The 24,473-nt window shown below is 59.8% G+C and overlaps 2 protein-coding genes across 3 annotated transcripts in view; one reads left to right on the forward strand and one right to left on the reverse strand.

Moving 5' to 3' along the window:
* GNG7 (G protein subunit gamma 7) overlaps nt 1-24,473 on the reverse strand; it is a 120,004-nt gene that overhangs the window by 51,839 nt on the left and 43,692 nt on the right. The gene's annotated exons all lie outside the window — the stretch shown is intronic.
* LOC125931063 (proline-rich protein 36-like) lies at nt 1,019-23,673 on the forward strand. Its single transcript, XM_049643184.1, has 5 exons — nt 1,019-1,236; nt 7,649-7,704; nt 20,650-21,101; nt 23,091-23,125; nt 23,237-23,673. The coding sequence occupies exons 1-5, from the start codon at nt 1,019-1,021 to the stop codon at nt 23,430-23,432; spliced, it is 957 nt and encodes a 318-aa protein (XP_049499141.1). The 3' UTR covers nt 23,433-23,673.

A 24,473-nucleotide genomic window follows, 5' to 3' on the forward strand; every position in this document is an offset into this window, starting at 1 on the left:
CCTCTGGGCTCTCTGCCCGGGCTCTGGGCTCCGAGGGAAGCGAGGTCATAGAGACTTGGAGTCGGGGACGGGCAGGCTGCTGACACAATCCGGCTGGCTGGTCTCAGGGGAGCTGTTTGCTGCATTTTCCTCCCTGAGAGCTCAGAGGTGCAGATCTCACCCCCCAGATAAGGACGGGGACTCTTGCTGCAGAGTCACGTGGGAGGGAAGCTGGTCACATCTCGCCCCTCCTCCCAGTGACCCCACCTTCCACAGCCTCGAACCTTACAGCTGACCCCAGGCCAGCAGCCACCCCCGATGGCCCCCTTGCCTCCCTCTGCAACTCTGCTCACTGAGTGAGGAAGAAACGTCCAGGCAACAGCCCCCATCTTTGAATACTGGCACGGGGCCAGGACGGGGTCCCCCCTCCGCCTGCCACCCCCAGCAGTGAAGGGGGCAGAGGCGGAGGGCAGGAGGCAGCTGGCGTGATCCTGAGGCGGGTGTCATCGGGGAAATGAAACGAGTAGACGTGTCGGGGACAGCCAGACACGTTTCTGTCACAGGGGAAGCTATTTGCAAACGTGAGCGGGGAAGGCAGCGAGAACGGGGAGGGGCTGGCCCGGAATCAGGAACTCGGTGCGAACGGTGGGCAGCTTTTCCAGCAGGAGGCGGACGGACAGGTGCCCGGAGGGGAGACACGAGACAGAGCAGCGACAAGCAGTCACAGACCCGGGCGCAGGCGTGCCCGACCAGAGCACCTGGAGGCAGTGACACCCGAAGGCGATGAGCACGCGGGGAACGGGGCCCGTGCCCAGACAAGGGCGCCGAGGGTCTCCGTGAGATTTACTTCACTTCACGTGGCGGCCCCTCAAGCCACGTCCACAGCTGGAGAGCGAGACACCCGCGCCTCTCTGACATCTGCGTAAGGGTCCCCCAACACGTGCCTGCGATCGCGAGCTTACGGAAGCAGTGGGTCTCGCTGTCTGCTCACCAGCGTTTGGCAGAAGGAGAGACTCAGGCGCCTCTCACCAGAGCGCTCATGCTGGGACCAGACAAGGCCGGCCGCTACCGGTTCAGCTCAGGACTCCACCGGATGAGTGGACTCCAGGGCGGGCCGCCGCTCTCGACGACACTGGACGTGGTGGCACACGAAGGCTTCTGGCACTTGTCAGGCACGTCTTCCGGCAGGTCCCGGCAGCCTCTGGCCTTCGTGCGGCCGCGTCCTCCACATCTTCCTCCTCTCACGGCGCAGCACCTGTATCCTTCGGACCCTACCCCGCTCCAACCCGTTTTCCCTTAAACGAGGCGTCCAGGGGCGCCTGGGTGGCTCAGTCAGTTAAGTGTCCGACTCAGTTTCAGCTCAGGTCATGATCTCACGGTGCATGAGTTTGAGGCCCGAATCAGGCCTTCTGCTGTCAGCATGCAGCCTGCGTGGGATTCTCTCTCTCCCTCTCAATCTGCCCTTCCCTCGTGTGTGCTCTCTCTCTCGCTCTCTGGCTCTCTCTCTCCCTCTCAATCTGCCCTTCCCTCGTGTGTGCTCTCTCTCTCGCTCTCTGGCTCTCTCTCTCTCTCTCAAGATATACAAACTTGTAAGCAAGAGATTGTCCACAGGGAGGATTTCCCCACCACGGGTCGGTGATTCTCAACTGGGGGCAATTCCTTCCTCCCCCCAGAGGACACTAAGTGATGTCTGGGGACGTCTGTGGTTGCCATGACTTGGGGGCTCCTGGCATTGAGGGGTGAGGGTCTGGGACGCTGCTCAGCCCTACCCCCAGCCCCCAGGATGCCCAGGAGAGAATGGCCTGGCTCCGTATCAGCAGTGCAGAGGTGGGGTGGGGGGGCACCCTGCCTTAAGCCTCAAGTAGCAACAGCCAGGACGTCTGGGCTGGGAGGCTCAGAGTGGAGCCAAGGCGTCTGCCCGGATAGGGAGGTCCGGCCACGCCCTGCTTCGGGGAACCAGGATTCGGGTCCTCACAAGCCTTTGCTTTCCTGCACGCCGATGCAAGAGACCACAGAGGTCAGGGACGGCCAGTCACCTGGTGAAAGGACGCTGGCAGGGCCTCATCCATGACACATCAGCAGTGCTCCGGCACGCACGGGGTCTCGGGAATAGGCCCGCCCCTCCCCGTGAAGCTCACAGGCCTGGGGAGAAGCGTGTGATCCCGCAAACCAGAATCAGAAACCTCGTTTCGCCAGTGCGAGAAGTCACCAATGCATGAACGGGGGTCCTGATTTCGCTAGGGGAGGGTCAGGAGGCTCTTAAAAGGAGAAGGGTGTTTAGTGGGAGGGACGCATTGACCCACGAGCCCACCCACATTCTCACTTTCTGGACTCGCATTGCTTAGTGGGGGTGGGGGATGGCTCTTTAGGCCTCCAGCTATGAAGCAGTCTCCCGCCTGCTGGGAAGTGACTGGAAATAGTGCAGGGTCATCGGCCTGAGGCTCTCCAGTTCTGCAGGGGCCAGAGAAAGGAGGGACGGGGCTCTGCCCTTCGCGTCCACAGCACCCTGTGCCTGGCCCAGGGCCCACCCCGCAGTCTGCTCAGACAAGACAGCACAGGATGGCCAGACTCTTCTGTTCAGCTTTCTGATGTCCTTGCTTTTAAGTTCTAGCTTTGAAAAAAAAAAATTTAGAGGCGTCTGAGGGGCTCAGTCGGTTGAGCGTCCAACTTCAGCTCAGAGTCTGTGAGTTCGAGTCCCGTGTCAGGCTCTGTGCCGACAGCTCGGAGCCTGGGGCCTGCTTTGGATTCTGTGTCTCCCTCTCTCTGCCCCTTGTCCGCTCACACACACTCTCTCTCTCAAAAGTAAACATTAAATTTTATTTCTACTTTCGGAATCACTACGTATTCCCAAGCATGACTGCAGGAAAACGTATAGTGCAACTCTGCCCTAGCTTCCCCCAACAGCAGCGCCTTGCACACGGCTGACGTCATCACTGGACAAACGCTCCGTTTGTTATGACCAGGAAACTGACATTGATGTGATCCACAGAGCTTGTTCGGGCGACCCCGGTTTCACACACGCACAATTCGGGTGCACACAAGTGTGTGTCTTTCTGGGCACCGGGAGCAGGGGCGCAGGCTCGCGTACGGTCAGGACCCCCTCCCGCTGCCCAGGTAGCGCCCCTCCTCCTCACCCCCACTCTCCTCGCCACCCTGACCACCTGTCTGTGGTCCTCGGCCAGCAGCACCTTCAGGGGGTCCCACCCACGAAGCCCACGGTTGGTCTGACACCCGCGTCGGCACGAAGGACGAAGTCCACGCAATCCCGTCTCCAGACGCAGAGGAAGACTTGACCAATCTCGACACTCCTCTGTCGTAGAAACACTCACCGAACACAACAGAGGGAACTTCCTCAACCTGATCGGGGTTGGGGGGCCTCCACGAAAGCCACACTCATGCCCACGCCCACGCCGAGAGCCCGACGCTCAGCGTCACGCCGGACGTCCCGAGCGGGAGGCTAGGCAAGGAGGTGAAACAGAAGGCGTCCAGACGGGAGAGGAAGCCGGAGAACCACGTGCACACAGCACCATCCGCACGGGCACGGCGCTGACAGGCTGCCCGGAGACCAAGCAGGTGTCTGCAGCCACCTGCCTTTTCCTGGGCTTGGCACGGGGAATGGGAGGGGCCGGCGGGTGGCTGAGCTGAACGGCCACCCATCCCGATCAGCTAGAAGGGCGTCAGACTTACAAGCCACAGGGAGACAGTCCCAGGCGGGCTCTCAGCACAGAGACAGGGAGCGAACAGACCTCATAAAACACGTCGTGAGTTGTTGTCTTTCGCTGGGCTTTTTGTTGTTGTTGTTTTTTAAGTCAGTAGCTGCCCCCGGGCCCAGCAGGGCGGTCAAAGGGCCTGTTCCTCCACCGGGAGCAGGGTGAGGACAGACGGCAGCTGGACGCCAGCCCTGTGGGAATGTTGTCCCGTCCGGGGCTGCTCTCCTCCACCCTGCTCTGACCTTCGCTCCAGACTGTCTGCTGACGTACCCGTCCTCGGGTTCGTGGGAACCCACCGTGGGAACCCCAACCTCAGGGTCGGCCTGGTTATGGCGCTCTGAGTCCTGCGTCCTGGGAGCCCGGCAGCCCCTGGGCCCTGTGCACACGGCTATACAGCGTTTGTCACTGAAAACGTCACCACACACACGCTGCAGGGCGGACGGACCCTGAAAATATGCTGGGTGTCCGTCCACCCGTCCCGTCTGTCTGCGCCCGTCCGTCCGCCCTTCCGTCCACCCACCCCTCCAGACACAGACGCCACAGAATCGGGAGAAGTTCAAGCAAAGCCCGGGGCTTACGAGCCACGTTTCGATACTATTCTTATCTTTTCTAAATGTCAATACCTACTTTACGTTTTCAAAACTGAACGCAATGATAAGCACATCGCTCCTTGGATTCCTGATGCTCCCGGTAACCTAGCAACCCTCGTCTCTCCGAGGACACGGGAACAGCCTGGTGCGGCATGCCCGGCGCACACACAAGGGCTCTGCGCGCAGGCAGCTTGTGGGAACCGCTGATGCAGAAGTTGCAAAGAATGCACCCTCCTAGCCATTTCCTACCGATCTGTGAGGAACCCCCTACGTGCCCATGCTGCGTGCCAGCATGCCTCCCCGCCTCCACTCTGCCCTGCTTTCTTTCCTGGGGGCTGGAGGCATCATCGCCTACGCCCCAGGCTGTGAGCAATGGTCCCTGATCGGCAAAAGGCTCTTTTTACGGCTTGTTGGCTCAAAGCAGAAGCCAGTGAGACCGTGTGCTGTGTTCGCTCGGTGCCGTCTCTTCAGTCCCTCTGTCAGTTATTGGTTAGAACAAAATAAGTTTTAGTTTTTATAATCATTTTAGGCTCTACGGAAAAACCGTGAGGATTGGACATCTCCACACCTCGTTTCTCCTGTTACTGACTTCTGGCGTGAGTACATCTGTCTCGTGAGCGAGCCAACACTGACACGTTATTACTAACTGAATCAGATTTCCTTAATATTTCCCCAACGTCCTTTTCTCCCATAGGACCCCACACAGGACTCCACTCCGCATGGACGTGTGGCGACGGTTAGTTTTATGTGTCCACCAGGGTGGCCAGGGCGTGCCCGGTGCGTGGTGTGGGGGTGAGGGTGCCCTCTGAGCCCGTGGCCCGAGCATCGCGGGCTGCCCTCCCCCGTGAGGATGCGCTCTCCGCCTGGCTGTCCAGCTGGGACATCGGCCCTGCTCTGCATTTCGGACCTGAGCTCAGCCGAGGGCTCGCTCCGTCAGCCCTGCTGGGTCTCCAGCTGGCCAACTGCAGTTCCTGGACCTTCTCTGCCTCCCTGGCCACACGGGCCAGTTCCTTATAGAAATCCTCTTTATCTCTATATCGTATTGGTTCTGTTTCTCTGGAAAACCCAGAGAATACAGTCCCACAGAGCTGAGACAGTTTCTCAGATTTTCCTTGTTTTTCACGGCCTGGACAGCTTTGAGGAGGACTGGCCAGGGATTTTGTGGGAAGTCGCTCAAGTAGGGTTTGTCTGATGCTTTTCTCACATTATTAGATTGGAGTGATCGACTCTGAGGAGGAAAACCAGAATAAAAGTGTCCTCTGGTACACGAAGAGTACAAACTTCTTGGACGTGACACCAAAAACACAGGCATCAAAAAATAAATTGGACTTTGTTAAAATTAAAAGCGTGTGCATCAGAGGACGTTCTCAGTGCAGTGAGAAGCAACCCACAGAATGAAAGAAATTATCTGCAAATCATACAAGCAGTAAGGAGTAATATGTAGAATATATAAAGAACTCCAACTCTTTTTTTTTTTAAAGGTTTTACTTTTAAGTAATCTCTACACCCAGTGTGCCCGAACTCACTACCCCAAGATCAAGAGTCACGTGCTCCACCGACTGAGCCACCCGGGCGCCCCAAGTGTCTGACTCTTGATCTCAGCTCAGGTCATGATCTCGTGGTTCGTGGGATCGAGCCCCCCATCAGGCTCTGTGCTGACAGCGTGGAGCATGCTTGGGACATGCTCCCCCTCTCTCTGCCCCTCACCCACTCGTGCATATGCGTGCTCTCTAAATAAACAAACAAACATTAAAAAAAAAAAAAAAAAAGCAAAAACCTGACTGAAAATGAGCACCCGAATAGACATTTCTCCAAAGAAGAGCTACAAATGGCCAGGAAGCACAGGGAAGGATGGTCAACATCACTGGTCATTAACCATTAGAGAATGAAGTCAAAGCCACAGTCAGATAGCACCTCACACCCCGTAGGATGGTTATGATAAAAACAAAAAAGCAGCAATAGAAATAGCCGGGTTGGTGACGATGTGGAGAAACCAGAACCTCGTGCCCGGCTGGCGGGAACAGAAAACGGTACAGCCGCCGTGGAAAACACTGTGAAGCTTCCTCAAGAAGATTAAATATAAAATTACCATAGGATCCAGAAATTCCACTTCTGGGTATAAGCCTAAAAGGTCGGAAAGCAGGGACTTGAACGTACACTTGCACACCCGTGGTTGCACACCAGCAGCATCGTCCACAATGGCCACAGCAGGGAAACCACCTGAGTGTCCACTGACAAATGAAGGGTGAACACCGTGTGGTCCGTCCACACGCTGGAATGTGACCCAGCCTCAGGAAGGAAGGACGTCCTGCCATCTGCCACCGCGTGGACGGACCCGGAGGTCACTGTGTGCAGTGACGGGAGCCAGACACAGAAGGACACGTCCCGCGTGACCCCACGCACAGGGGGTCCCCAGGGGAGTCCCGTCCGCCGAGTCAGAGAGTGGGTGGTGGGAGCCGGGCGGGGGGGGGGTGTCCGTGCTTCATGGGGACAGAGTCTCGGTTCGGGGAGATGGAAAGTTCTGGAGACGGATGGTGGGGCTGGTTACACAACAGCGTGAGTGAGCCTGATGCTGAGCTGTGTGCTTGGCGATGGCTGAGTTACAATAAGAAGAAGCTACATGTCCTGTTTAAAAGGCCAGGACTCGCTTAGGGTTTCCTCCTCGGAGAAAGGGAGACTTGGGCGGAAACCTACCCGGCTGTGCAGAGGCACGGGGACACCTCGGGGTCTGCCTCCGTCTGGGCCTGAGGGGCTCCTCCGAGGCCTGGTAGCCATAGCCCTGTTCTCACCCTAAGTGGCTTAGAACCCAGAGCTAAGAAGTCAACATAAAATGTGGCCCCACACTTCTGGGGAACCCAGCAGAAGCCAAGCCTCTGGGAAGGAAGACGCTCTCAGCCCAGGCCGCCCAGGGCCAGCAGGTAAAGCTCAGGACGATGTGTGTGCCATGCACTGGGTATCGTGACACACCCACCCCTGCGCGGGGCTGCGTGTCTGGGAAAAGTCTGCGAGCAAGTCTCCGGGGTGACATGGCAGCAGTGAGAACAGTGGGAAGACCGGCCCGTCTTTAGCACAGACCCTCGCTGGGCCTTCTACTTAACTTTTCCGTGAATTCCCCCAATTTAACGCACACGACAGCTCTGGGCAGTAGGTGGGTCTTTCTCCACGGCACAAACACGCCCGGCATTCCTTTGCGTAAACGAGGAAACTGAGACGCAGGAGAGCCAGGAAACCAGCCCAAGGCTCGTGATAACAACGTGCGGCCAGCGGTCAGCGTGAGCCTGGACGGGCCGTCGTCCACCCCGCACGCACTCTCCGTGCGGGTCCAGTCACGTCCCCGGTGGACACCGTCTCTCTCCTCTTTCGCGTCAGGTGCAGCTGCACAGCCAGCCAGCATCCCCGGGCCCTGAACCCTTCGCGGGTCCCCGGTAAGGAAGATCTTTTCTTCTCGGCTTTTTGATTGCGGGACTTCACTTTCCCCCCGATAGCGAGCAGCCTCCAGATGTGTAAACTGAGTTCTTACGAGGGCCACGTGAACTGGGGGCATCCTGACGCGCGATGGGCCTTCACCCCGTGCGGGCTCCACGCTCTCTGATGAGCGCCCGGAGAAAGGAAGTCTGGAAGGGTTCATGAGAAAGAGAAGCAAGGCGGAGAATGCACGGCCCCACACCGAGTCAGTATCACTTCTGCCTTAACTTCCTTGAAGCTGAAGGGGAAGAAATTAGAAGCTGAACGAAAAGGTCACCTCCCTTCAAGCTGGAAAGATGTCTAGTTTCTAGAAGCGCCTCCAAAAATGGGAAGCCGGGTTTCCAGCGTAGTTTCCACTGGGTGCCAGTGAGGAAGGGGCTGCAGGGAGGGGGGCGGCCGCTGGCTGGGCGAGCAGCCGGGCGGAGCGTGCCTCCCGGGCTCGGTCCTGCTGCACAAACACCACGTGGGGCTCTGCTGGACGGCCGCCGGCCTGCCTGCTGTCCCGGGCTGACCCCCGGGAGCACTGCGCTTTCCCTCACTGACCTGGGGAATGTCTGTCCTCGTGAACGTTCACGCTGAGATCTGAGGTTTCGATTTCACCAAAACAAATACCGTGCTGGTCCACCCCTTCCGTGATTAATCCAAATAAACCAGGCTGGTTCCTGACAGCATCTCAAGGGTTTCCAGTGGACAAAAGCACGGCCCTGCCAGCCAGCCCCCAGAATGCAGAAGCGGGGAGCTGAGCGGATGGCCCCCGAGGCAACCGCCTCCCTGGGGTCCCCGAAGAGGTTGCGGAAGTTGGGGGGGTTGTGGCATCTATCTAAGGCTGTGAAGTAATCATTTAAACTGGGTGAGGCCTACAGCACGTCACAGAAGGCAACATGCAAATCTCGGTATGAAGGGTCTGTCACCAATGGAGGGAGCTCCTGGGGGCTCCAAACCACAAGAAGCTCCCTGCCCGAAGGATCTGGGAGGCAAGGACACCCAGGGTTGGGTGGAGGTAAGCCCTGGTGGGGTAGGAACTTTCTAGAATGCGGTTTTCCCCTGGGCACTGTGGACATTTGGTGCCAGTTCATTCCCTGTGGGGTGGAGTGGCATCCCTGGCCCCGCATCCTCGATGCCAAGAGCACCCCCGGTTGTGACAACCACAGATGTCCCCAGACACGGCCCCGTGTCGCCTGGGTGAGACTGGAACTCCTGACGCCTGAGCAAACAACTGTCCTTTGTTTCATCCCAAGGAGCAAACACTGCATCTCCTGGAGCGGCCCCGGGCAGGTCGGAGGCGCCCGCCACGAAGTCCAGCTAACACTCCATTGAGCAGTAACACCGTACCCTATTTCTCTGTGTTCCCCTTGACAAAGGTCCATGTGCAGCCTCCAGAGGAAAACGCAGGCAAGAACCAGAGGGACAGAAGAACCAGAGGGACAGGAGCTGAACACAGCACCTGCTCCCTGGGGTTCCAGGCCCCCCAAGGCCGGCGCCCTCTGAGCCTTCGGGTTGGGCTCACCCCTTAAGGGGCGTTCCTGATGCATTTAGGACTGGATCCGATTTGCAGAAACTCGGGTGGCTGCCCCCAGGGGCAGCCCATCGTGTCCTGGGGGAGCTGAGAGGAGTCCCATCGGTAACACGTGTGTCACAGAATCAGCAATTGGGAGCTGGGTTAAAAATAGAACATGAGACAAGTTTCGTACACGGAGCGGGTCTGACTCCCACCCACAATTCTGGGACTGCAGGGCCAGGGTCGGCGCCCAGAGCCGACGGGCAGTGGGGAGCACAGGTCCCCTCTCCGGCCCGCTCCAGATGCCCTCGAGGTGAAAGCCTTGCAGGGTGTGAGAGCTATTCCGGCTCTTACTACTCTTAACAACATGGCCCTACACGCCAGCCATCTGCTTCCGTGTGCGGGTGAAGACAGAGCAGACCGTCCCAACACTGGGTGGAGGGCCAGCCGGTGGCATTGGATTCATCGAGCGACCGTCCCCCCACCACGGCAGAGGGGTCTGCCTTACCTAATTTAAAAAGAAAATTTGTTAATGTTTATTTATTTTTGAAAGAGAGGGAGACAGACAGACAAGCGGGGGAGGGGCAGAGAGCGGGGGAGACCGAATCCGAAACAGGCTCCAGGTTCCCGGCTGTCAGCACACAGCCCGACGTGGGGCTCGAACTCACAAACTGTGAGATCGTGACCTGAGCCGAAGTCAGATGCTTCACCCACCGAGCCACCCAGGCGCCCTTAATTTTAATCTTTTAAAGGACGTTAACTAGAGGAGTGCTCTCCCAGCAGCTAAGGGGGCAGTGGGTCAGGTCGCTGAGGCCCAGCTCTGTGGCTCCCGGGCCGCGGGATGCGGGCAAGCTGAATCTGGACGGACTCCCTGGCTCCTCACCTATGAACCGAGAAGCGCAGCAGCACGGGCCTCAAAGGGAGACGAGACAAAGCGCTCCTGGAACCGTAATTCCAGTGATGCGGAAACGTTCTGGTCCCGGGACCCGTCCGTGCTCTTAAAAGCAACTGTGGCTACACGTGTGACAGTGTGAGGCGAGGCGAGCGGGTCGTGCCACGGCTCTCACCAGCTGCAGATATGCGTGCGCACCTGCGCGCGGCCAGCTCCCCGGGGGCAGGGACGGGGGCGGTTTCCTGGCCCTGTCCCTACTGCTGGGCAGCAGAGACACCTGCCTGCAGCACGGCCTGGGCAGGAATCTGCCGGGGAAGAGAAGGGGCCGTGTGAGCCCCAGATGGCCCCAGCTCCCTCCAGGAGCCACAGGGAGCACTGGGGAGACCTGCCTGCCGGGGAGGGAAGCCTGCCGGGCCCAGAGACAGGATGTGCCCTGGCTTCCCTCCACCTGCCCCCTGCCCCCTCCGCAAGCAGACGCTGCCTCCCCCCTGCACGGGGAGCAGCTGCTGGCAGAAAAGAAGTCTGCGCCGGCCCCCCTGAGCCAGCTCTGCAGCGGGTGGGCGGGCGGGCGCGGGGACACCCTGGGCTGGGCCTGGGGCAGCAGAGCAGGAGCCGCTACGCAATCCTAACAGCATGTGCTGCCTCCCCCGATGGTATTCTGGGAATCCAAATTAATCCCAGACGCCCGGCTGCGAGGCAGAAGCAGAAGCCGATCTCGGCCCGGGCAGCAGGCCACCCGTGTCCTCCTTTTCTTAGATCAGAATTGCCTTTTATAGCCAGCTTGATGTCTAACAACCGGGAGGGGTCAAGGGCAAGACAAGGAAGCACCAGAAACGTAGGGCAGGCAGGGAACGACCAAATCGAGACTGGGGCCCAGACCCTGGACACCGTGCAGCTGAGGGGTCGAGGGGTCGAGGGTCCAGGGAGCCTGCGAGGGTGACAGGGCGGGGCCTGGGGGGGCGTCCTGCCTCGCGATCCGCATGGCTCTGGGAGGGTCGGCGAGCTGCACACCGCCCTCGATTCCGAAGACAGAGGTGCCGTGCACAGAGCTGAGGTGCGAAGGCACATCCGTGTTCTTCCCACTCTGCCTGGCTGGAGGCAGCACAGTGGGGACCCTCCGGACGGACGGAGGAGCCCAGGAAGCCAACAGTCCCGGGCTCGGAATCGCAAACCCAGGACCGTGTTTCCGGGGCCCCGGGCGGAGACCAGAACAAAACCGGGCAGGGTTCAGGCTGGTGGGCGATGGCTGAATCTGGACGCCAGCTCTCTGGGGAGCGCGAGCGGGCGAGGCCGTCAGCAGCCTCGGTGTTTGGGAGGATGACGTAAGTTGGCTTGTATCGCTGTGCACAGAGTCGGCGGTTTTTCGAAGGGCCCTGGGGCTGGGAGGGGCTTCGGTTTGTCTGGCCTGATCCAGGTCACAGGTGGGGGGTGGGGACTGAACACGACAGGCAGGGGCCCCTCTGTTCTGAGCAGCTGCTAGTTTTGTGCCCCGTGCCTCTGAGCAGTGGTGCGGATACCTTCCCCCACGCCCCCCACACCACACGCGAGAGGAGCTGTGTCTCCCACGACCCACGTTCAGGGATGAAACGGGGCCTTTCGGGACGCTTTCCCCAAACAGGTATACGACGTTGGCGGGGAGAGCACTATCAGCTGTGGGTCCTGTCCCCCGAAACGGCAGGCCACGGGGTCCCAGGAGAGCAGCTGAGTTGTGGGGGTGAATGAGGTACAGCTGCTGAAATGTAACCCCCCCCCCCGCCCTTGTGCAGTCCGGATTCGTTTCCTGCAGCTACTGTAACAAATCACACTGATCTGCTGGCTTAAAACAGCAGAAGTGTATTTCTGCAGTTCTGGAGGCCAGAGTCCAAAACTGGTATCACTGGGCGGTATCATTGGAGGTCACAGTGCCAGGGGGAGGCAGGGGGGTGCACTTTCTCTGGAGGCTCCGGGGAGCGGGGTCCTACCTCCTCCAGCTCCTGGGGGCACCTGAGTGTCAAATCCCCTTCTGCCTTTTTTTTTTTTTTAATTTTTTTTTTTTAATGTTTATTTATTATTGAGAGACAGAGAGAGACAGAGCACAAGCATGGGAGGGGCCGAGAGACAGGGAGACCCAGAATCGGAAGCAGGTTCCAGGCTCGAGCTGTCAGCACAGAGGCCAACACGGGGCTCGAACTCACGAGCCGTGAGATCATGACCTGAGCCGAAGTCGGACACTCAACTGACTGAGCCCCCCAGGGGCTCCCCTTCTGCCTTCTCATAAGGACACCGACGGTTGCATTGAAGGCACATCAGGAAAATCCCTCCATCTCAAAAGACTTAACTTAGTGACACCTGCAAAAGCGTGATCCTATCAGGCGTGACTTTCGCGGGTTCTGGGGATTCAGGACCTGCTGTGTCCTGGGGCCTTTCTTGCCCAAGCACCAAGTCTTTCCAGGGCACGCATGTGTGCACAGAGGAAAGGCTCCCATGTCCAGCAGCCTGGAGCACCCGTGTGAGGCATGCGCTTTGGGAGCCGGGAAGGCAGTGGAGCTGAGGTTGTCCTTCTGGAAGGGAGGAGGGGAAGGCCCGTCTGGTGGATGAGAAAGCCCAGGACCAGACAGTGATGTGACACACTGTCGGTGTGCTGAAGGCCAACGTGTCGTCCGCGTTAAAGACACTCAAACGGTAGCGATGTTTTTTTAACGGAGTTGGGAAATGAAATCCGCCTGGAGTCAGTTCCCATGGGGGCTGGCCTGGCCCCGGGAACCCCACCGGCGGCGCCCTCTTCCTGCCGCACTTAGGCTGCAGGCGAGAGGGCCTGGCGAGTGTGTAACCACCAAACACACGCAAGGGGCTTTCTGGGGAGCAGCCCCGGGGGACGGCAAAACGCAGAGCCGAGGCCCAACAGCTGCTCCTTCCTGGCCGGCAGCCAGAGAGCGCCCAGAAAGCTTGTGGGGTCCGACACGCCTCCTGGAGGGGCTCACGGCTCAGGTGGCATTTGAGGAAAAAGGTCAAGCAGAGGCTGGCGGCTGCCCCTCCATGACACACGGTTTGGGCAAACCGCATGGGAGTCAGAAGGAGCTGCAGGTGGCGAGTGGGCGGAGCTGAGGAGGGGAAGTGCCGGGGAGGAGAAAACCGAAACAGAGCAACATCTGATTCAGCAGAGGCCCTGCCCACACCGAGCTGCCCTCAGAGGCTCGGGGACTGGGGCGGCAGAGGCGGCCCGGCAGGCTTTCTGCACGCACACGCGCACGCACACGCGCACACACCCCGGGGGCGGGGGGGGGGGGTAGCACACGAAGCTCCCCGAGGAACACAGCTCCCCCCGTAATCCGAGAGAGGCGGCTGGCTCGCACACACCCCAGAGTCTCGAGGCCAAGGTGCTCCAGGCCTCCACCAGCGTCTCCTCCTGCAGAGGGCTGGAGGAGTCCCAGATCCCTCCTGGGGTGAGCAGAAGTGCAGCACACGGTGGCCCTGGGGGCACCCAGGTCTGCGGTTCGCTGGCCCCGTGTCGGCCAGCACCCAGGCCACCATCGGAGGCCTGCAGGCCTGTGAACACAGCCGAAATCTGCGTGCCAGATCTAAAGCCATACTTCCTCCTGCCCACATTTTTACAATTGAGGTGAGAGTTGTACACCATAAAACCAACCGTTTTAAAGTAAGCATTTCAGTGGCATTGGGCGCATTCACAGTGTCCTGCAACCACCACCTCTACCAGTTCCAGAACATTCCATCAGCCCGAAAAGGAAGCCACGTCCCTGTCGGCCATCACCGCTCCCCTAGCTCCCAGCCCCCACGAGCCCCCTTCCCGTCCGTGGATGAGCCCGTCCCGGACGTTCCACACACGCGGACTCACACCCCGCGTGGCCTCTCGTGTCGGGTTCCCTCCCTGAGCGTCGTGTGTTCGGGGTCCGTCCGCGGGGCGGCGGGGGTGGGCGCCTCGCTCCTGCTCGTGGCCGAGTGATGTTCCCACGTGTGGTGGACACACTGTGCGTATCCGTCCACCCACTGATGGATATATAGACTGTTTCCACCCTTTGGCTCCCGTGAATTGTGCAGCTGTGAACATCCATGCACGTATCTTTATTTGAGCATCTCTGCAATCGTTTTGTGTACATTCCTAGGGCTGCAACCGCGGGGTCACCGGGCTCCCTCTCCACCTCCGCCATCCCTGGCGTGCCCAGAGCAGGCCTCGCATCTTGCCCCGTGTGGCTGGCTTCCCCACAGCACAACCAGTCAGCACGCAGGTGCACACGCATCTGAAGGGCACGTGTGTGTCCTGAGGTGACGGGCAGTGGGCGCCTTGCAGGACAGCGATGAGACGCAGGCACAGAACGCGAGGGACGCCCAAAATCCAGCGATCAAGGCAAATCGTGTTAACGCTCTGTGATAAAAAATCAGAACGAAGGCACAAAATCCGTGGTGGCTGAAATACTAACATGTGAAATCGGGACAGAACTGGTAACAGTGCTGAGACAGTCATCCTGGAGCCTGAACCAAGAGGAGAAACCAGGGTGCCCCGTCCTGTCTGGACTCAATTAACATTTTGAAATTTGGTTCGCTGGATTTTCACATCGACTTTGCCTCATTCATGGAAATAATAAACAGTGTTCTAGTAAAATGTTCTACTTTTACATAAAATCAAATTAGACCAAATTAGGATAAATAAGTTACCGTTAATACAAATTAATTCATTTTTATTCTACGTTAATGTGCTGTTTATCTTGATCCCAGAGGGTCTTGGTGCCACCCCAGCTCCTGCGTGCAGGGCGAGCACCCCCTGGCCACACCCGGTGCCGGCCCTGGGATGTGGGGTCCTGACGGATGGGGGGAGAGCCCAGCCCCACCGCTCACTGGCTGGGGCTACTCAGGCTCCCTTCAGGTGGCCCATGTCTGGGGCCCTGGTCATCTGGACGGTGGGATCCTGGTGCCCGTGAACACGAGTCAGACGGCCAGGACCAGGAAGGGGCCGGCACAGCCCCCAACGCCCGAAAGGAAGTGAGGCGTTGTCTGCTGGTCCTGAGGTAGAGGGCAGCGCGTGGAGGCCGGCTGTCATTTTTCTCAGCCCCGGTTTCCTTGTCCACAACACAGGGGTTGTCCTGACCAAGCCTCCAGTGCTGCTGGGACAGCTTGTCAACGAGTGCCAGACCAGGCTCTGTCTCAGCCTCAGGGCCCACAGGACCAACTTCCCAAAGAAGTGGGCTCAGGGCGGTGGGCCCCAGACTATTTGCAGCAGGATGCACCAGGCTGGGAAGGATTAACGTCCCTCCAGACTCGTGAGGACACGGTCCTGGAGTGTGCGGAGGGGAGGGGGGGCGGCTGTGGCCCCCGTACGGCCCACAGATCCCCCTCGGGAGCTCTCCACCATGCTGCCACCTGTGAGGCTCCAAGGAAGCAGGTGGCACTTTGTTGGAAAAGGGTGAGTTGTGCAGATGGCAGCAGGGGGCACTTTCTTCTGCCCCGGCCGGTCCTGTGCTGGGTCTGCTCCGGCACCCTGCCCTCTCCCCTCCTGGGGCCCCGGGGGATCCCGGCTCCCAGAAAGAAAGTGGGAGGCACCACCGATGCTGGTAGCCAGGCTGGGACCCCACAGGGCAGGTGGGGTTAGTTTGCGTCCCTATGACAAATGCATGCGTTGAAGCCCCGACACCCAGCACGTCAGATGAGAAACTATTTGGAAATGGGGTCACTGCAGGGGTACCTAGTTAAGGTGAGTTCATACCTGAGGAGGGTGGCCCTCATCCCACAATACTGGCATCTTTTTTAAAAGAGGCCATGTGGACGCAGACAGGCTGGGGGAAGCCCCGCGAAAATGGGGCCGAGATGGGGTGATGCGTCTACAGGCCAAGGAACGCCAAGATTGCAGTGATCCCCCCAGTGATGCTGGGAGAGCCTGGCCCGGTTCTCCCTGAGCAGGAACAGCCCTGTGACACCTTGATCTTGAACTTGCGGCTCCAGAGCTGGGAGAGGATGAACTTGTGCTGTTTCAGCACCCAGGTTATGGCAGCCTCCCGGGGAGACGATACCCGGGGATGATGCACTGGAACGACCACCCTAGAATGTCTGCTGGGAGCCGGCGGTGCCCTGTCCCCGTCCCCACACCCTTGGAAACTCGCGTGGTTGGATCGATCAGACGACACGCAGGAAAAGCACGTGGCAAGGGTCTCGGCCTCAGGGGGCCTAGGAAACGCGACAAAGAGCAACTTTAACGTTTGCAAGGTGCTGACCCATTTCAGGAGGGGCTTGGACCGAGGTGCTTTTCTCCAGGCTGCTGGGTTTCAGTGGGGCCCAGCGTGCGCACACCTGTCTCCTGAACACTCAGTTTGAGACTCTCGGTTCCCAGAAGGCAGCAAAGGGAAGACACTCAGAGCCAAAGCCAGGCGGGTGGCTGGCCCATGACCTCCCGGGACCCAGTGGCATTTCGAGCTGGTGTGAAAGAAAGCAATGCGGGGCGGGTCCCCTTTCCCTGCCGCCCCCGCCCAGACCCTTATGAAGCCACTGGGTTCCGTGATCTGGCCCCTGGCGAGACAGCCTTGAAAATGCAGTGGGAGATGGTGACTGAGAACCGGGATCACGAACGTCTCCCCCAGACTGACTTAAGGGGACAGGAATTCGCCGGCTGGTGTCTAGACTGCGGTGTTTCTGGGATGCAGGAACCAGGAGCCAGAAATGCCAGCCCATGGGGAGGGCTGTGCTGCCACCTGGTGGCCACAGCGGCATGGGGCCCCGCAGAGCGTCAGGTGACTCGGGAGTGGGATATTGTGGGACGTCGGCGTAGGCGGTAAGGCCTTGTGAGGCCTGTGTGTGATGGGGAAGGCCGTACACGATCTGCAGGGTGAGACCCCTGGGCTAGGGGCTCCACTGACCCCGGGAGACTGCGCTCTGTAGCCTTCTGACAACTGAGGTCCTGGGGTGCTGTGCACACAGAAATAATACACGCTGAGTGGGGGCGACTCACAGACACAGGTTCACGAGTGTGAGTCCTTGGGGTCTATTCTGGGTCCAGCGTGAGCAGGACTGAACTTCTTTTCCCCAGATAAGGAATGGAGGGTCTTCCTGTCCTGACACGGCTCAAATGGGAGCCAGTCACTCTTTCTGGGGTGTCCTGGGAACTGTGGGGGCTGAGCATCCCTGGCCCCCGACCCCTCGATGCCAAGAGCCCCCCTGCTCCCTGTCGTGACCACCACAGATGCCTCCACACGTGGCCCAGTGACCGCTGGGCACAGTCATTGTGGGTCAGAAACACTGGCATAGGTCATTATTTTTTTTTATTGGAGCCAGATGTCCCTTCTTGGAGGCAGAAACCGTCCAGGTTGCTGATATCAGTGTCACCCGCAGAGGCAGCCCCTGGCCTCCCCCTGTGAGGAACCTAAACCCCTGTCGGGACTGGGTGGTGTTGGGGGCGCACAGGAATGAGGGCTGCAGGAAACCCCACCTGCTGGGCCACATGGCCCAAACAGAGGTCTCTGTGCCTGGGGTGGTAGGTCCCAGGGGCCAGGGTGTGGAGGCCAGTCTGTCCCAGGCTGCGTGTCCCCAGGAGGGCCAACCTCTCACCACAAAATTCTGCTTCTGGAATTTGCCTTAATGGTCCTTAGGCACAACCCTCTCGGCTCCCGGCTTCACCTGACTGCAGGGCCACGTGGGCGGCCCGTCTGCCTTTGGGGTCCCCTTCCTCCACACGGCGATACGGAAGGTTACGTTTTACAACTGCACCCTGGTAAGGAGGAACATAAACTAGGCTGGGTTTGTTATTAAATATTAATATGTGATTCATCTTTCGTTGACTGGTTTTAGAAGAAGTTCAAATGAACACATCTCCGTGGGCCCTGGGTGCTGGCCCCGCCTCTCGCCCAGACCGGCCCATCGAGGACACGCCAGCTCCTGGGTGTTTGCCTGGAAGGCTGGTGCTGCCCCGGACGCAGTCCCAGCCTGGGGTGCTCTTGCCCCCAGGGGTCGTGGGGTGAAGTCTGTGGACATCCACGGCTGTCCCTGGCCTTGGTGGGTGGGAGCCAGGGATGCTGCTGAACGCCCCCCACCCCAGTGCCCAGGACACCCCCCGGAGGGTGAATGCACCGTCCCACGTGTCCGTCTGTAGCACTGAGACCCTGGGCCACGCCAGTTAACTCACAGGCACATCTGGTGAGTCCTGTTGTCGTGAGGCGACTGAAGACCGGGCGGAAAGCTGCAGTCACAGTGGCTTCTGAGGACAAGGTCTGAGGACCACCCCCAGGGCTCCTCAGGAGGGGAGGGAGCCTGACCCACACATTCGGTGGGAGCCACGCCTGGGAGCAGGCCCAGAGCTCTGGAGATGCAGGGAGGCAGGGAGGAGGTCTGCACTGCACATAAGCAGGGTCACAGGTCACAGGTCACCAATTACTCCCTGCCCAGCAGGTGGAGTGCAGGCGTGGGGGGGGGGGGTGCCACACAAGGTCCTGTGTGTGCTACAGTGCACATGACATGAAAACTACCATCTTACACTTCAATTCAGTGGCATTTGTGAAACGCACACTTCTATCTACTTCCAGAACATTCCATCAGCCCCAAAGAAGCCTCGTCGTCATCAGCCGTCACCCTTCCACCCTGTCCCCCAGCCCCCCGGCCCCCACGAGCCCCCTTCCTGTCCATGGATGAGCCTGTTCGGGACGTTTCACACACGTGGACTCACACCCCGTGTGGCCTCTCGTGTCCGGTTCCCTCCCTGAGTGTCGTGTGTTCGGGGTCCGTCTGCGGGGCGGCAGGGGTGGGCGCCTCGCTCCTGCTGTGGCCGAGGGACGTGCGCGTGAGCGGTGGGCACGTTGTGGGTACGGATCACCTGTGGGTGGACACTCGTACTACTCTCAGTTCACAGCTATGCTGAGTCGTGCTGCTGTGCACACGCGTGTGCGAATTCCTGTTCGTGCACATTTTTCCATCGCTCTGGGTGCGTACCCGGGAACGGAACTGCTGGATCATGTGCTAGCCCCGCGTCTAGTTTAAGGACAGGCCGCCACACTGTCCTCCAAGGCGGCCATCCCCCTCCCGCGGCGCATTCGTTCACGGCCAAGGTGCACCTCCTTGTTTCACGGTGGCACAAGGATTCGCTAAGATGTGTGCCCAGGGCACCTGCCATGCGCCTGGCATCGTGGAGTCCCTCCCCACCCTGCATCCCTACAGGGCGCCCCAGAATGTGGCGACGCAGGGCCAGGCAGCAGCAAGGCCCGCCAGGCCTCCTGGGCCACCACGGCGCATTCCCGGCGGGTCTTTGTCCCCGCAGGCAGGGGCCCTGCTGACATTCTTACCTGCGGGGCCCCCAGAGCCAGCTCAGGGCCTGACCTGAGCTGACACAGCACAACAGGGGTGTTCCTGGGCCAAAGACTAGTGGCCAGACCCCCCACGCTGAAGAAAGGGAGCTGGACAGAGCACAGGCCTTGGGGCTACTGGCCTGGTGCTGAGCCTCAGTTTCCCCGGCTGGTGTCACAGGGTAAGCCCAGCCTGCCTTGCTGGTTGTGAGGATGACTGTAAGAGAAAATGTGTTGTAACTCGGAAGGTTCTGGCAAGGGTGAACCTCCCACAGGTAGCCTACCCAACGTTCGAGCACCAAGGAAACGAGGTGTTCCAAGCCCGTATGCATAAGGGCAGGGTCACCCCCGCCCCCCACCCAGCGCTGCTGACATCATGGTGGGTTGGTCTCTGTGGGGGTGTCCCGGGCGCTGTGGGGCCCTGAGCAGCATCCTCGGCCCCCCCACTCCCTCAAAGTCCGTAGTCTCCACAACCACACACCTCTCCAAACATGGCCCGTGTCCCCTGGGGCAGGATGGCCCCAGATGAGCCCCTCTGCATTAGGGGGTTCCATCAACCCACAAGGGACTTTATGTCCCACAATCATCTAACGCCAATTCTAAAGCTTGAAAGTCTGTCTCATACACAAGTCCAAGTCACCATGTGGCAGGGTCACCGTGGGTCCCTCTAAGAAACCCTCTGACACAGAGGTAGGCAAACCCTGGCTCTGGGCCTCCTGTCCTTGTAAGTAAAGTTTTATTGGCACACGGCCCATTCATTTACAAGGGCACAACCAATAGGTCTCGACAGACAAAGTCTGGCCCATCAAGCCGAAAATATTCACTATCTGGCCCTTTACGGAAAAGGTTCGTGACCCCCGGTCTAGGCAAAGCTGGACGGACCTAATGTTCTAGACAGGGCAGATAGACACACACACAAATAATGATGTAATATAGAAACAATTTCACTCGGTGGCACCGGGGGGAACGCAGGGCAGTTCAGAAGGACCGCGTGCAGAGTGGGAGGGAGGCAGCGTCCAAGACGTGCTGGGGAAAAGAGGTCTGGCTGGAGGGGGGGGGGGCCTCGGAGCAAAGACCCTAAAGAACAGGGGCAGCTGGGAGGCTGTTTGGAGGGAAGGTGGCCGCACAGATGTCTGGGGGAGGGGGAGGGTGCAGCGAGGCCAAAGAGGCTGACAGACCGAGGCTCTGGTCCTCGGGAGACCAGGAAGGGGGCACCCGGCCGCGGAAGTCACGTGATCTGACGAAGCTCCCTCTGCCCGCCCAGCCCGCTGCGCTGGCCTTTCTCTCCTCCGCGTGACACAGCCCTGCCGGAGGCCCGGAAGCCAGACCTGCCACCACTTCTGGACACTGGGCTGGCTTCTGCGAAGCCGGGTCCTGACCTCTCAGCCGGCCTCCAGCCCCACCCAGAGCTTGCTGGAAACGAGCTTCCTGGAAGCCCCAGGCACGGGGCCACACAGCCCGCTGACACCCTGCCAGGCTGCTGCAGGACCCTTGGCTGCCGCCGAAGGGCCCGGGGGGAAGTGTCATGGTGTCGGTGCCCTCCCCCCACCCCTTCCTGCAGAGGACAGCAGCTCCCCGTGCCCACAGGCTGTGCAGGAGCTCAGGCCCGCGTTCCTGTGGGCAGGGAGTGCACTGCGTCCCCGAGACCGGCCGCCACCCACCACACGGCGGACGGGACCCCTGCCGACATCCTCGCATCATCCCGTGACATCAGAGGTCAGAATCTCAGGGCTGCAGGAGTCCAGACACGGCACCGGGCTGGGTTGTTCTCTGGGGAAGTGACCTGGGCGCTCGGGGACTGAGCGGCAGCCCTGGGTCCCACCCCTCGATCCCAGGAACCCCCCAGGGCACGATGGCCACAGATATCTCCAGACACCTCCCAGTCCCCTGGAGGCAGACCCCCGCCACCATGAGGCCCCCCACCCCAGCCTCAGTCCGGTGATAGAAATGACTTGGGAAGCCGCTGGTCAGACCCTGCGTTCAGTGCCCCGTGTGGGCACCTGTGTGTTTGGGGATTACAGTGAGGAGCCTGTGGAGGTGGGGCTCCTGGGCTCACATTTCTGGTTGCCTGATCCCTGGAAAGTGCAGTTCACAGCCTTCTACTTCCCGGCCAAGAATCCAGCAGAGGATCCTGGGTCTGGCAGTGTTTCTGGCACCGGCTGCCCCCAGGCCTGCTCCCAGCAGGTGCTGGGAGGGACCCAGCTGTACCCAGAGGGTGGGCTCTGTCTTCCACACGGCCGCTTGTCAAAGAGCCTGGACTAGGGGTGGCTCTCAGTGGGGCTGTCCCCAGGGGACACGGGATGATGTCTGGGGGCACCTGTGGTTGTCACACTGGGGGGCTCCTGGCATCAAGTGGGTGGGGGTCAGGGACACCACTCGGCCCCCACAGCGCCCAGGACGTCCCTGAATATACGCAGTGCGGAGGGCGACAGACCCTGCGTTAAGTATTTGGCAAAAATGGAGTCTGATCCCTGCTCACACTGGACGCCAGAGTAAGTCCTCAGGGGTCACGCGGTACAAGCCAGGGTGACCCCGGCCTCGATAAGTCACCCCTCTGCTCCCCCTCAGCTCAGGTCGTGCGCTGCGTGTGCACATCAGCGAGGGAAGGGCGCTGGGAAGGGCGAGGAAGGTGAAGCCTACGGCGGCCAGGCAGAGGCTCCGGTGGGACAGGGCAGGGCTGGACTGACCCCACGTTTCCGTCACCGGCAACGGGGTGAAGCAGATCTCCAGACGGTATTTCCCAGCCTTCTGGTCGGTTCGGCACAGCACACACACGCGGGAGGCAGGGAAGAAAGCGTGGACAGGCGCCAAGGCCAGCAGCTTGGGCCTGCTGCAGGAGGGGGACCCGAGGAGGACGCACACATGGCCAGAGGGCCCTACAGACGGAGGGGCCTGGAGCCCAGCCACCCCACCAGAGAGCCCGCCCCTCCGGCCTGCACCGTGGGGCTGACACGGCTGCCCTGGCCGGGGCCCCGCACTCGGACGGCCCACCCTGTCCTAACACCGCTCTCCCCGCCCCCAATCTCCCCCCGGGTCTGTGATCGGCCCCGTGGCTGAGCCCCACCAAGTGCTCCGGGGACGCCTGGCCAGGTGGGGGTGCAGCACCGGGGGCATCTGAATTTCCAAGTGGAGAGCGACCTGGAGTCCCTCCGGAGTTCAAGCCCGGCTAAACCGCTGTCCTCAGTGGGGCGACCCTGGCCCCACCCCCTCAATGCCAGGAGCCCCCCAGCTGTGACAACCACAGATGTCCCCAGATACTGTCCAGTGTCCCCTGGGCCAGAGCTGCCTTTAGTTGGAAAATGCTGGCCTGGACCAGGAACTGGGCTCCTCCAGGGAGGCTGAGTTGACCCACGGTGGGGGGCTAAGCCTGCACTTGCCTCTGCGGCCCCCACCCTGCCTTGGGGGTCGGGAGCCTCGGCCCCTGCGTCAGCCAGGTCGGCGTGGGACCAGCCCAGACAGAGGGGCTCATCCGCCCTTCTGCCTCCGACGCTCCTGACCATCCCGCGGGGGTTGGCGTGGACGTCCCCTCTCTAGAGACCTCCCTGGACCCCCGGCTGCAGAGTCTGTCTTCCCGGCCCCTCATCGCCAGGTCGCCAGCACATCTCCCAGGTCGGGTAATGACGACCGACCGTCCGCAGCGCGTGACAGCCGTTGGGTCAGGACTCGCTGACTCGCCTGGTCGTTCACCCGTCTTTCCCTGCCCAGCTCCCGCCTGTTCACCCTGACGCCTGGTCCCCAAGGTGGAGCACCCCCCTCCTCCGACGGCAGACCGCAGCCCCCAACCTCACTTTCCTTCCTTCCGGACATGTTTTTAAATGGAGTTTTCAGTTGGAAAAATTTGGGATTTACAGAAAACTGGCAGAGACAGAAGAGAGAGCTCCGTCCGCCCTCCAACCAGCACCCCTCGTGGGAGCACCCTTCCTCCCAGGGCGCGTCTGTCACAGTGATGTGGCCACGCCTGACAAGTGTGACCATCCTGTCTCCGTGGTGTCCTCGGCTCTGCCCCCGTCCCTCGGGTTTTCCTTGCTACCTTCTCAGCAAATCTGAGTAACTTTTCACTTAATAAAATGTCATTTAGCGTTTTTTATTGTTGTTTCTAAGTCGATTTATAAAACTTAAATATCTTCTCAGTTTTAACTTTGAGTCCACTGACTTGATGAATAGAACGCGCACGAGGGGCGCCTGGGGGCTCAGCTGGCTGGGTGTCCGACTCTTGGTTTCGGCTCAGGTCATGACCCCAGGGTCGGGGGATCGAGGCCCACATCAGGCTCCTCGCTGAGTACAGAGCCTGCTTGGGATTCTCTCTTTCTCTCTCTCTCTCCCTCTGCCTCTCTCCCTCACTCACTCGCTCTCTCAAAAAATAAAAATAAATAAGTAAATAAAAATAGAACCTGCAAGAAACAAAAACTCTTTGGAGTCCTCAGGACCCGGATTTGAGAACTTCTGTCCTAAAGCAGGGTCAGAAGACCAGGACCCTCCATGCGGTTCTGCACACAGAGTCTTTTTTTTTTTTTTTTTTAGGTTTATTTATTTTTGAGAGAGAGAGAGACAGACTGAGACAGAGTGTGAGTGGGGGAGGGGCAGAGAGAGAGGGAGACACGGAATCTGAAGCAGCTCCAGGCTCCAAGCTGTCAGCACAGAGCCTGACGCGGGGCTCGAACCCACGAACCGCGAGATCGTGACCTGAGCCGAAGTTGGACGCTCAACCGACCGAGCCACCCAGGTGCCCCTTGCTCACAAAGTCTCAATGGCATGTGGCCACATCAACCTGTTGTCTCTGGCAGCTTCCGTGCTGCAAGGGCAATGCTGAGTTGTTACAACGGAGACTTTCCAGCCTGCAAAGGTTACAGATACTTAAGGTATAGCCCTCCCCAGAAAAAGTTGGCCACGCTCGGTCTAGATTACAGCAAGTCTGTACTGGTGCTTATACACAGCAGGTCCATGCCTCACCAGAGCGCAGGCCCTCGCAGATGCTGGAATATCGGCAAGGTACTCATCACATAACATCTTTTAAGGCAAACGCCACTGTGGAACATATTGACCCGTGAGCAGGAGTGAGGCGCCCACCCCCGCTGCCCCGCGGACAGA

This window comes from Panthera uncia, chromosome A2, assembly GCF_023721935.1.
Source record: "Panthera uncia isolate 11264 chromosome A2, Puncia_PCG_1.0, whole genome shotgun sequence".
NCBI classification, from domain to species: domain Eukaryota; kingdom Metazoa; phylum Chordata; class Mammalia; order Carnivora; family Felidae; genus Panthera; species Panthera uncia.